The 12,069-nt window shown below is 48.1% G+C and overlaps 1 protein-coding gene across 5 annotated transcripts in view; it reads left to right on the top strand.

Moving 5' to 3' along the window:
* The first annotated feature begins 10,657 nt into the window (after positions 1-10,657).
* The window catches only part of CD6 (CD6 molecule), a 41,238-nt gene continuing 39,826 nt past the window's right edge, over positions 10,658-12,069 (top strand). For all 5 annotated transcript variants that reach the window (XM_046643066.1, XM_046643065.1, XM_046643064.1 and 2 more), the window contains exon 1: positions 10,658-10,798. In XM_046643066.1, coding sequence (XP_046499022.1) covers positions 10,738-10,798 — 61 coding nt within the window. In that variant the 5' untranslated portion in view covers positions 10,658-10,737. The remainder of the gene's footprint in view (positions 10,799-12,069) is intronic.

Genomic DNA, 12,069 nt, shown 5'->3' with positions numbered 1-12,069 from the left:
CGTCTGAGAAAAGGCCCTGTCATGACCTCTTAAGAGCTGTGCGATCTTCGGCAAGTTATTGAACCTCTTCAGTTTCTTTGACTGAAAAATGGAGAATAATAATATTCACTTTACAGGTTTTTTGCTGAGTATCAAAATGAGAAAACCCGGCACTGTGGCTGGCATGTAATAAGAGCTCAAGAAAAGTCTGCACTTTAATTAACTGATAAATAAATTAAATAGGTTTAGAGGTTGCTTACTATGTGCTGGGCACTGTGCTAGGTGCTGAGGATGCAACAGTGGACAGATGGACACAAATGTCCCCTCACTGAGCTGACAGCCTAGTGGGTGGAGGAGACAGATGATAAACAAATGAGCAGAAGAGAAGAGAGTAAAATAGACGAGAAGAAGATGTTTTTAATGTCACATGTAACAAAGGCTATAATGAAAAATAAAGATGGATAAAGAGATGGAGGTGACAGTGGAGGCTTTTAGGTAGGGTACAAGATAATAATAATTTATTATAAATCTGGGTTTCTCAACCTTGACACTACTGACACTTTGAACCGGAAGTTCTTTGTTGTGGGGGGCCGTCCTGTGCATTATGGGGTATTTAGCAGAATCTCTGGCTTCCATCAACAAGAGACTAGCTGCACCCCTCCCCCTCAGGTGTGACTACCAAAATGTCTCCAGCCATTACCGAATGTCCCCCGGGGGCAAGATCACCCCTAGTTGAGAACTGTTGCTATAAATAAACGTCTGTTGTAAGGGGTGTAGTGGGCTGAATGGCAACCCCCCAAAAGATACAGCCACTTCCTCATCCCTGGAACCTATGAATATTATCTGATACGGCAAAAGACGTGGTTAACTTAAGGGTCGTGAGAGGAGGCACTTATGCTGGGTTATCCTGGTGGGCCCTAAATGCCATCACAAGTGTCCTTAATAGAGGAAGGCAAGTGCTGGTGAGGAGGTAGAGAAAGGGGACCCCAGCACACTGTCGATGGGCTGTAAATTGGTGCAGCCACTGTGGAAAACAGGATGGAGGGTCCTCAAAAAATTACCACGTGACCCAACAGATCCACTTCTGGATATTTATTTGAAGGAAATAAAACCACGCTGTTGAAGAGATATCTGTACCCCCATGTTCATTGCCACACTATTTATAATAACCGAGACATGGAAACAACCTATGTGTCCATTGATGGATGAATAAATAAGGAAAATGTGGCATATAGATATAGATATATAGATATACACACACACATATGTATACACATACACACACCGTGGAGTATTATTCAGCCATAAAAAGATGGAAATCCTGCCATTTGTGACAATATGGATGGACCGTGAGGGTATTACGCAAAGTGAAATAAGTTAGAGAGAGAAAGACAAATACTACATGATTTCACTTATACGTGGATCTAAAAATACTGAAGTCATAGAAACAGAGAACAAATTGGTGGTTGCCAGAGGTGGGAGAAATGGGTGAAGGTGGTCAATGAGAAAAAAAAGAGAGAGAAAGGCAGAGGGAGATCAGACAGACCCACATAGAAGAGAAGCACCGTGAAGACAGAAGCAAAGATCGGAGTGATGCGGTCCCACGCCACGGAATGCTGAGGAACTCCTGTCACCACAAGAAGGTGGAAGAAGCAAGAGACAGATCCTTGCCTGGAGCCTCTGGAGGGAGTGTGGCCTTGCCGACACCTTGATGTCAGACTTCTGGCCTCTGGAACTGTGAGAGAATAAATTTCTGTTGTCTAAGTCACCAAATTTGTGGTAATTTGTTACAGAAGCCACAGGAAACTAATACAGAAGAGTTACATCATCACTGGGTGTGGTTTCACTATTGAATATTATGATCCAAGATTCAGATTCCCATAGGAGAATTTACAAAGCAAACCGTTGACGTGGCTGAGAGTGACCCCATTCGCAGATTACACATAGCTGGATAGGTTCATAAAAACTTTGGCCAATGTACTCCAGACGCCAGAAGATGTCCACAGGGCAGCCCTATATGGATAAAACGGACAGATCTGAAGGTCAGACCTTCTTCTTGGGGCCCTCAGACTCAACTGGAAAGGACCAGGATGACGTGGCTTAGCAGTAGCAGGACAAAATAAGCCTGGGGGATTTTCATTAATGGTAAATTTAGAGTGAGTCAACATTGTTTGGGGCCACCTGAGGCCACAACAGAACAGTGTTTGTCAAGGTGATGAGATTAGAGTGATGTTTTTCTTTTCCTGATTTTCCAGAGTTCCTCTAATGTGGTTCTGAGCCTTCAATTATTACACAAAGCTCAAAGTTGGTATCGGGAGTATCACTCTTGTTGACTCCAGGCCGATCAGAAAGGGTCCCCACGACCCTTCCAGAGACCTATGAGGTCAAAACTATTTTCATAATGATATTAAGACATACTTTGCCCTTTTACTGACATAATTTACCTGGTTCACAAGCAATGATGGATAGAACAGCTAGTGCCCTAGTACGGATGAAAACAGGGGCATTAAATTGTATTAGTAGCCGTCGAATTCTTTTTTAATTTTAATTGTATTGAAGTCACAGTGGTTTATAACATTAAGTAAATTTCAGGTGTACATTGTTATATTTCAGTTCCTTTACAGACTGCATTGTGTTCACCACCAAAAGTCTAGTTTCCATCCATCACCATACACATGTGCCCTTTGACCCCTTTTAACCTCCTCCAACCGCTTTCCCCTCTGGTAGCCACCAATCTGTTCTCCTTATCTATGTATTTATCTTCCACATATGAACAGAATCATATGGTGTTTGTCTTTCTCTGTCTGACTTATTTTGCTTAGCCTAATACCCTCAAGGTCCATCCACGTTGTCACAAATGAGATGATTTCATCTTTTTCATGGCCCAGTAGTATTCCATTGTACTTATAGGCCATATCTTCTCTATCCATTCATCTATTGATAGGCACTTGGGTTGCTTCCAAATCTTGGCTATTGTGAATAATGCCGCAGTGAACGTGCGGGTGCATCTATCTTTTTGAACTAGTGTTTTCACGTTCTTTCCATAAATACCTGGAAGTGGAATAGCTGGATCATGTGGTATTTCTATTTTTCGTTTTTTAAGAAATCTCCAAACTGTTTTCCATAGTCCGCCATTGAATTCTTCACCCCCATGCACTCACAGTAAAAATACGAAAAAAAATTGCTGGTTTCACTGAAGTGTGTCCTCAATGAAAGAGTTAAAATTATTAATATTATTAAATCATAGTCCTTGCATACGTGTCTTTTTAATATTCTATGTGACAAAATGAGAAGTATGCACAGAGCACGTCTGCTGAATACCGCAGCACGGCTTGCCTCCGGGCAGGACATTTGGCTATTGTTTGATTTGCCAGCTGAACTAGCTGGGTTGTGTTTTTTTTTTCATGGAACACCATCTTTACTTGAAACTGTGGTTATCCAGACTTGAGGTTTTGGCAGACAGTTTTTGAAAATGAACGACGTGAGCCCGTCACTTCAAAGAAAACAACTAACAGTATTTGCTGCCAATGATGAAACTGAAGCTTTTAAGTGAAAATTTGAACTTTAGAAAGCTCGTGTCTGCTGCCGTGATCTTGACAGCTTCCCATTACTTAAAGTTTTCTGATGAGATCAGAGAGGATATGAATGAATGTCACTTTTTGATATTGTGTAATGAAATATGTCAATATTTGGAAGATCTGCATAACTCCATGAACAAGAATGTTCCAGAATGGCTGATACATGTTGTTATAAAATGATGCACAGATAAGAGATCTATTCAAAGTCCAAGATAGACCAATGAATTTTAGCTTAACGGTGTATTAGAGTTCACTGACGATTTCAGATCCCATATGGTAACTAACCCTTAGAAACTATCACTTGTCAAGCTTCGTTGTGGTATCAGAGAAGAATATCTAAAATTATCTAAAAAGGCTCCTCCTTTTTCAAATTGCATATCACGAGGCCAGATTTTTTCTGTATCCTTCAACTAAAACAACATATCTCAACAGATTGAATGAAGAAGCAGAATAGAGAATCCAAGTGTCTTCTACAAAGCCAGACATGAAAGCGATTTGCAAATGTGTAAAACCATGCTTCTCTTCCCAATCATTTTTTTGGGGTTTGGAATATACAGTAATTTTTCATAAAAAGTATAATTTACTTTGACATGAAATGAGTTTATCGTTGCTGTTTTTAAATGAATTAAATAAATATTTTAAATTTCTCAGTTTAGTTTCTAATATGATAAGCATCGATAGATATAACCCACGTGAACCAAAGTTCTTGGGTCCTTGATAATCTTTAAGAATATGCAGGAGTCTTGAGACCAAAACGGCTGAGAATTGCTGCCCACTATGTGCTAAAAGGCAGGAGACAAACCCCACTAAGATTTAGGTGGCTGCCATCTGGGGGACAATTTTGGGGACCCAAAGGCCGGGGGCATGCTGGGACACTGCATCCAGGGGAAAGAGCGAGCCTTTGCAATTTGCATCCCTTACCACCAAGAACAGGTCACAGTGTGTGTGGGGCCTCTTCGGAGCATATACCATCCTTGGGAATTCTGTTCCGACCCACTGATCGTGTGACTTCGGGGGCTGCCAGTTCTGAGCGGGGCCCAGAGCAAGAGAAGACTCTGTAGCAGGTCCAGGCAGTGGTGCACGCAGCTGTGCCGCCCTAGCCATAAGACCCATGCAGTCGAATCCTGCCGGAGGTACCAAGGTGGATAAGGATGCTGTGTGTGGTCTGCAGGAGGCTCTCATGGGGGAGAATTTGCAGCATAAACTTCTAGGGTCCTGGAGCAGAGCCATGACTCTTGCAACAGGGAACCACTTGTCATTTGAAAATCGTCTCCTGGGGGCCCGCCCCATGGGCAGCGATTAAGTTTGCACATTCCACTTCTTGGCGGCCCGGGGTTCCCTGGTTCGGATCCTGGGTGTGGACATGGCACCACTTGGCAAAAGCCATGCTGTGGTAGGCGTCCCACGTATAAAGGAGAGGAAGATGGGCACAGATGTTAGCTCAGGGCCAGTCTTCCTCAGCAAAAAGAGGAGGATTGGCAATAGTTAGCTAAGGGCTAATCTTCCTCAAAAAAAAAAAAAAAGAGAGAGAAAGAAAAAAGAAAATCGTCTCCTGGGATGCTCCTGGGCCTTGATAGAGACTTGTGCCTGAGGTCACCAATGGCTAGGTGACCTGAGAGCCCGTCATAAGCTGGGTGTTACTGTACATGCCACGTTGTAAGATCTACACAGAGGGCAGCAGCGATTCATTGTACAACAGCTTCAGGCCCAAACGGGCCCAGAAGGTGCCAGTAAGTTGCATGAACAGATGCTCCCCAGCTCCGCTGCATCCCTGCTTCTCTTTTAACTCATACCTCTGGCCTCAAGGGGGCTGCCCTTGTTGAAGGAGGAAACCCTCAGGCCTGGTTCACCAATGGAACAGCATAATAGGTTGTTACTAACTAGAAATGGACAGAAGCTGCATTACAGCCTCACTCAGAGGTGGCCCTAAAGGATAAGAGTGAAGGGAAACCTCCCAGGGTACGGGGATGGGAGAGGACATTTAGGCGTCCACTGCACGTGGAAGGAAAAGTGGCTGGAGATATGGGTACCCATGGACTCCTGGGCAGAAGCCCAGAAGGAGCAAGACTGGGAAATCAGAGACAAGGATATTAGAGGCTGTAGATGCGTCTGTGGGAGTGGGCAGAAAGCAGGCAGCTCTTTCTGTCTTGTATTGGTGCCCATCGGAGAAGGTCGACCGCAGGGAGGCCTGCAACAGTCAAGTGGAAGGATGTGGTTTCCTGTGGGTGTTAGCCGGCTTCTCGCCTTTGGCCCCCCCAGTGCCGGTGCAATGGGTGGCAGGAATGCAGGCTATCCACGGGGTGGACAGTTCTGAGAACTTCATAAGTCTGAGATGGAGCGCTAGTTGCACACAGTGTGGCCGACTCCAAGATGCATCCTTTACTGACTCTCCTTCTTTCTCTATTTTCCTCTCTCTCTTCTCTGGGACAACATACCTGAATAACATCTGCAAACGGGGCTCTATTTGGGAAGAGTGGGCAGGCTGCGATACCACCCTATTTAAAACTGTAGCACCTTCCTGGCTCTCTTGATCCCCCTTACTCAGCTTTGTTTCTTTTCTCCATGTAATTTACTTCTTTATCACGTCTATTCTTTCTTATGTGACTCTCCCACTAAAACGTGAGCTCTGTTAGAACAGGCAGATTTGTCTGTCTTTGTCCTGTGCTGTGCCCCCAGCGCCCAGAACATGTGATGTTGTGTTCAGTGAGTGACTAAGTGATTAGAGCTAGGGTATGTATATTTCATGCTGAATATTTAGACTGTGTTCGAAAACTCTGGACCTCGGGAAAGACGAGGGTTGGCTGTGACTGGTTTGGGGATTGTGGTCAGGACTAAGGAGTTTCAAGCAGACTGAGGAGTGGGCTTGACTTGGGCTGGGGGCAGGGCTGGTCCAAAATTTAGAGTCCCATAGACCCAGAGCCTTTCCTGGCAGAAGTGCTGTGTTTCACCCAAAACCTTTATGCTTCCGCATATTCACCTCTCCGCCCTAAAAGGCTGATTTGCCCGTGGTTAAGAGCTCAGGTCTTGGACCAGACAGGCCTGCATTCAGAGCCTAGCATCACTGCTTCTTAGCTGTGGGTCTCGAGCAAACGCCCTCTCTAACTTCGCTTTCCTTGTCTGCACGCCTGTGTTAAGAATGGTACCTATTTAGTTCGGTTGTTGTGATAACTGAGCGGGGAGAAACCCCACGTAAAGTGTTTGGCACCATAGGGAGCGCTCACTAAGCCTCAGTCAGCACTAAAATTTCCCCTATGCCACACGGCAGGGGGATGCAGTGCGAGGCCCTCCCCTCCTTCCTGTCAGAGAATCGATAATGTTGCTTACGCCACGTGGCTGGGCCAAGGGCAGGAGAGAGAGACAGTCTGCATGACAAATGCCCGGGCTCTCCACAGGATGGGGAAGCACTAGGGGTCTTTGCAAATTGAGTTCAAAAGGGCCTGGCTCCAAGAGTTATAAATAAAGATGAGCTTATTGATTTGGGCGCCCAGCTGGGTATGTCTTCCAGCTTCCTGTTCAGAGCTTCTTGTCCATGAAACGTGGGCTGTTTGCGGTATATCACACCAATGCCCAGGGATGCTCCCACTGTGCTCTCCTGCCTCTACTCACCCTGTGCCCTCTGCCAGGAGCACCCTGCCTGCTGGAACCTACCCATCCTTCAGTTTGTCCTGCCTCTCGTAGTTCCCTTCCTTTCCTTTCCTTTCTTAGCTTTATAGCGAGTTTCCCCCTCATTCCATTGCATCGCTCTGCTAGTTTAACATGCACATTTAATTTAACAAAGCTGAGAGTTAGTCAATATTTTGTGCTCCTAACAAATAATAGACCTCTCTGACTCTGATTACTCTTTACCTATTCATTTGTTATTGTTTTCTGGTTCTGTCTTTCGTTCTTTTTTCACTGGCCCTGAGCTAACATCTGTTGCCAATCTTTTTTCTTCTTCTTCTTCTTCTTCTCCTTCTTTTTCTTCTTCTCCCCAAAGCCCCCAGTACATAGTTGTATATTCTAGTTGTGGGTCCTTCTGGTTGTGCTATGTGGGATGCTGCCACAGCATGGCTTGACGAGTGGTGTGTAGGTCCGTGCCTGGGATCCAAACCGTGAACCTCAGACCACGAAAGCGGAGCACGTGAACTTAACCACTATGCCACCCAGCTGGCTGCCAATATCTAGTTTTTCAGGGTGTGAGTCTCCTGGGTACTGCTCTGTGCAATTCTTCCTTAAAGTGCTTTGTTGTGATGGTGAATGGTATGTGTCAACTTGACTGGGTCGTAGGGTGCCCAGATATTTGGTGAAATGTTATTCTGGGTACTTCTGTGTGGATGTTTCTAGATAAGATTAGCATTTGAATCTGTAAAGCAGATTATGTTCCCCAGTGGGGGAGGGGGGCCTCGTCCAATCCACTGAAGGCCTTAATGGAATAAAAGGCTGAGCAAGAGACAACTGTCTCTCTCTGCCCGTCTTCGAGCTGGGACACTGCTCTTCTCCTGTCTTTGGTCTTGGACTCGAACTAGAACTTAGACCAATGGCTCTCCTGGGTCTCAGGCCTTCGGACTTAGACCGGAACTACACCCCAGCTCTCCTGAGTCTGTAGCTTGCTCACTGACGTCTTGGGACTTCTTAGCCTCCAAAATGATGTGAGCCAATTCCTTATCATAAATCTCTTATATACGTCCTATTAATTCGATTTCTCTGGAGAATCCTGACTAATAAATTGTGTCCTATGTTTCATGATTTTTCTTTTTTTTTTGGCATGGGAGCTCACGTTCCTGGCAACTTTTTCTATGGGAATTCTTTAAGGCCTGAGTTTATGGCGAGATACCCCAGAGAGGACTTTTGCATTCGTCTCTGCTGAGTGCCTAGGGCATTCCTATCTATTTTTCTTTAAATTCTCCTGTCGTTTTTGTGTTTGTCATTTTTGCTACGCAGCTACTGTGAATTCCACCTGCAGACCCATTTCTGGGCTGATTTGTGGTTCGGAGCATTCAGGATTGACTTTCCTTTGTCTTCCACTCTGAGTCAATGCTGAGTCCAGCAAGTTCTGGGTCCCCTCCCTTTGAGAGGTTTTCCTCTGCTTGTTCATATGTTGTGGGGGTTGTTTTTCATTCTTTTGCTTTAGGTGGGCGATTTCTGATTTTTTTTCACTTTGCTCTGGCTTTAGGTTTTGTCAGCGCCCCCTTAAACTGAAGTCCTTGACCACCTGGGGTTGGCAGGTACCTCAGGGAAACCTCTGTTTCTGGTCTCAATTCTCTTTTTGGATTTGCCTTTCTTGTCATTTTGGCCGCTGATAATTATCCTTAGTTTCTTGCCACCCCAGCCATGCATTTCTAAAGATTTTTTTTTTTTTTTTTTGCAGGGGAAGATTCACCCTTTGCTAACATCTGTTGCCAATCTTCCTCCTTTGTGCTCCCTCCCAAAGCCCCAATACATGATTGTGTATAGTTTTAAGTCCTTCTAGTTCTTCTGTGTGAGCTGCTGCCACAGCATGGCTACTGACAGACGAGTGATGTGGTTCCACACTGGGGAACTGAACCTGAGCCGCTGAAGTGGAGCGTGCTAAACTTTAACCGCTGGGCCATCAAGGCTGGCTCTAGGATGTCTTAGAATATTTTTATCCAGACTTTTTTTTTGCTGTTCTGTTTTAAGGGAACTTTCAGCATATACCATCTGCCATATGGCCAGAAACAGAAGTCTAGCCATCCTTCCTGGCCCGTTCAGACATGTGTCCCTTAGGACACTGCTCATCTGCAGGAGACCTCTCACCGAGTTCATCTTACCCTGGCCTGTGGCTTGGTTCCTGTGTTTGTGACTACACGCTCCTTGAGGACAGGAATGTGGCTTCCTCTCCTCGCCTTCCACTGAGCCCATTCCAGAATTCCCCCTACTGAAGTCTCTTAAGTGTCATTTGAATGGAACTGAATGTGGGAGCTGGAGGTACCCGTGCGCCACCTGTGCTACCAGCGACCTTCCACAAGAGGGCAGCCTCAGCTGGTGCCAGAGCCCCATCCACCCCTTAGGGCTGGGCGGGTTTCACGGTGGGAGAGGCCTGGCTCCCAAACCTACGACATCAAATACCCCCTCGGGACTGGGACCCAGCGGAGGCATCCTCCCCATTCCCCAGGTGGGGAAATGAAGACAAGTGGGATGAGGGAAGTGTCAGGCCAGGGCAGGGGAATCTGAGATGGGGTCATATGGGGAAGGACCAGGACGGAACCAGTCTCCTCTGGACTCAATTTCTTCAAGGGTTTTGCTTACACAACCACATTAAATGAACTATTCCTTCGTTCAGTCAACAACATTTGTTCAGCATCGACTGGAGGCCCTGCAGGGAGTCCTTTGGTCAATGAAGCACACTTGGTCCCTGCCTCCTTCCCACAGTGTCCTCTGCAGTCCAGCTGGACAGCTCAGCATCTCCCGAGAAGCCCCGGGCTTCCTGCCTCTTCCCCTCGCTCCTGCTGCTCCTTCTGGTCCAGAGGCCTCCTGCCATCAGCATCTACTGCAGGGCTGCTCATCCGTCTAGACCCAGCCTGGGACCCAGAGGTGGAGGGCTCTGGACCCTCCCGTGCCACCTCAGGGGACGGCTCCAGCCTGTAGAAGGAGGTGAGGGACAAACCATAGCTCAGGCCCTGCCCAAGGCTCTTCCCTCTCAAAAGTAGACGACCGTGCCCTCCTTCTTCCCACCCATCATTGCACCCAAGGACCAGGTAGACCTTGGGAGTTAATCCCAGGATTCCACAGAGCAGGACAGACCGTGGGTCACTCATTCACTCGGCAAACATGTATTAATTGAGTATGTACTTTGTGCCAGGTATCTAGAAACGAGGTGTGCCCCTTCTGCTTTCCTTTTTCTTAGGAGACCCTTGAGTGTGTATGCGTGTGTCTTGCTCCGTGACCCTTGGGGTTCAGCCAGGCCTGGGGGGCTTGTGGCAGAGGCAGCTTGGCTCTCCCCAGCAGCCCCCATAATACCAACCTGACTTCCTGGAGACCAAAACCACAAGTCGAGCACAGAGGCGTGAGAGACACTCGCAGGCTGGGGTTGGTCGCATGCGTGCAAGAGAGAGCAGCGGAGGGAAAGATACAAACAGGAGCAGCAAAGAGCAGAGCGGGCACGGGGGGCACTCTGCGGCCGTGCCCACCTCCTGGCCTTAGGATGTTGCTTCCTGCCGGCAGGCACGCGTAGCAGTCCGAGATGGCTCCAGACATGTGGTTCTTCCTCGTGATCGCTGGATGGCTGATGCCAACCCTCTCAGGTAACCCCTTATCCTGCTTCTCGTGCTGCTGCTGGAGGACCTGGGTCGTGCTTTCTTGGGCCCCTGTCTGGTTCTTTTCTCTCGCTCACCTTTCTGAAGCCTTTTAGCCAAGACTGTACTCGGGTACCAGGCAGGTGCCAGCTGTGCCAACAGCCATTGGGTTTCAGGGAGGGTACAGGAACCATCTTCGGGGGCTGGGGCCCTGCCTGGACAGTGCCAGGAGGACCCCCGAGGGTGAGATGGTGTGGGCAGGATGTGTGGTGTCTTACTAACGGGCTTCCAGGCTCTGAGGATGGTGATGTCTCCCACCCATGGGCTCAGGAACTCCCGCATCCCCATTTCTTGCCAACTCTCAGGAAGGAATGGCTCACCTTCCAGAGAAGTAGGACCATGGGTGATTGTATTTTCAACCCCAAAGCTGAGTTTCTGGGCTTGCCAGGCTTGGACCTGAGACAGAACTCTGGAAGCCAAGGGGAGTGAGGACAGCTGGTCACTGGTGGGTCCGGAAAAACCCGTTGAAGTAGTTTAGGGCACAAATGAACAGGAAGACTCTTGAGGGCCACCTGTCCCCCATCCTGAGCCCCCCTGGGTGCCAGGGCACCCTTGTGACCTGGGCTGGGACATCAGGTGGCCAGAAGTTCTGGACACTGGGTTGCGCTCATCAGATGCTGTTGGCCCCTGCTGAGGGCAGGGTCTAAGCTGGCAGGAGCTGGAGGTGGGGGGGCACCCAGAGATGCAAGAGATTCTGCTGCAGTTGGGCCCTCGCATTTGGGGGATGGAGGGGCTGGTCTGAAAACAGAATTCTTGGCCAGGGGAGTCTGGGTCCACCTGGCAGTGGAGATGCCAAATGCCTTCAGTTTGGTGTGAAGGAGACCCCGGAAGGCCCCATCAGGAGGGGCATCTGAGCCAGCTAGGAGGACTGGGAGCATTGGGGAGCTATACTGGGGCACCTCTTCTCTCTGCCTGGATCTAGAGGCATGTGCTCTGAGCCTCCCGACCTCACCCTGGTGCAGGGAGAGCCAGTTAGCTCCGGAGCAGGGATGCGCGTGCCTCCGGCCCGTGTGGGTCAGCTTTGCCTCTCTGGCTCTTCCAGGAGCACCTGGAGCTCAGCCAGCTTCTGCGCCTGAGCTGAGACGGACAGATGGTCAGAGACAGGTTCTTTCTCTCCCTGTCCCCATCGCCGCCACCCTCTGTTCTCCACAAGGCCTCGCCACCTGCCTAGGTTCAGAATTCAGTCTGGGGCTGAAAGGTCTGCTGGCCAGCCCCTGGCA

The sequence above is a fragment of the Equus quagga genome, chromosome 17 (genome assembly GCF_021613505.1).
Source record: "Equus quagga isolate Etosha38 chromosome 17, UCLA_HA_Equagga_1.0, whole genome shotgun sequence".
NCBI classification, from domain to species: Eukaryota; Metazoa; Chordata; class Mammalia; order Perissodactyla; family Equidae; genus Equus; species Equus quagga.
Note: the sequence above shows the minus strand (reverse complement) of the source record. Positions and strands in the feature narration are given on the sequence as shown.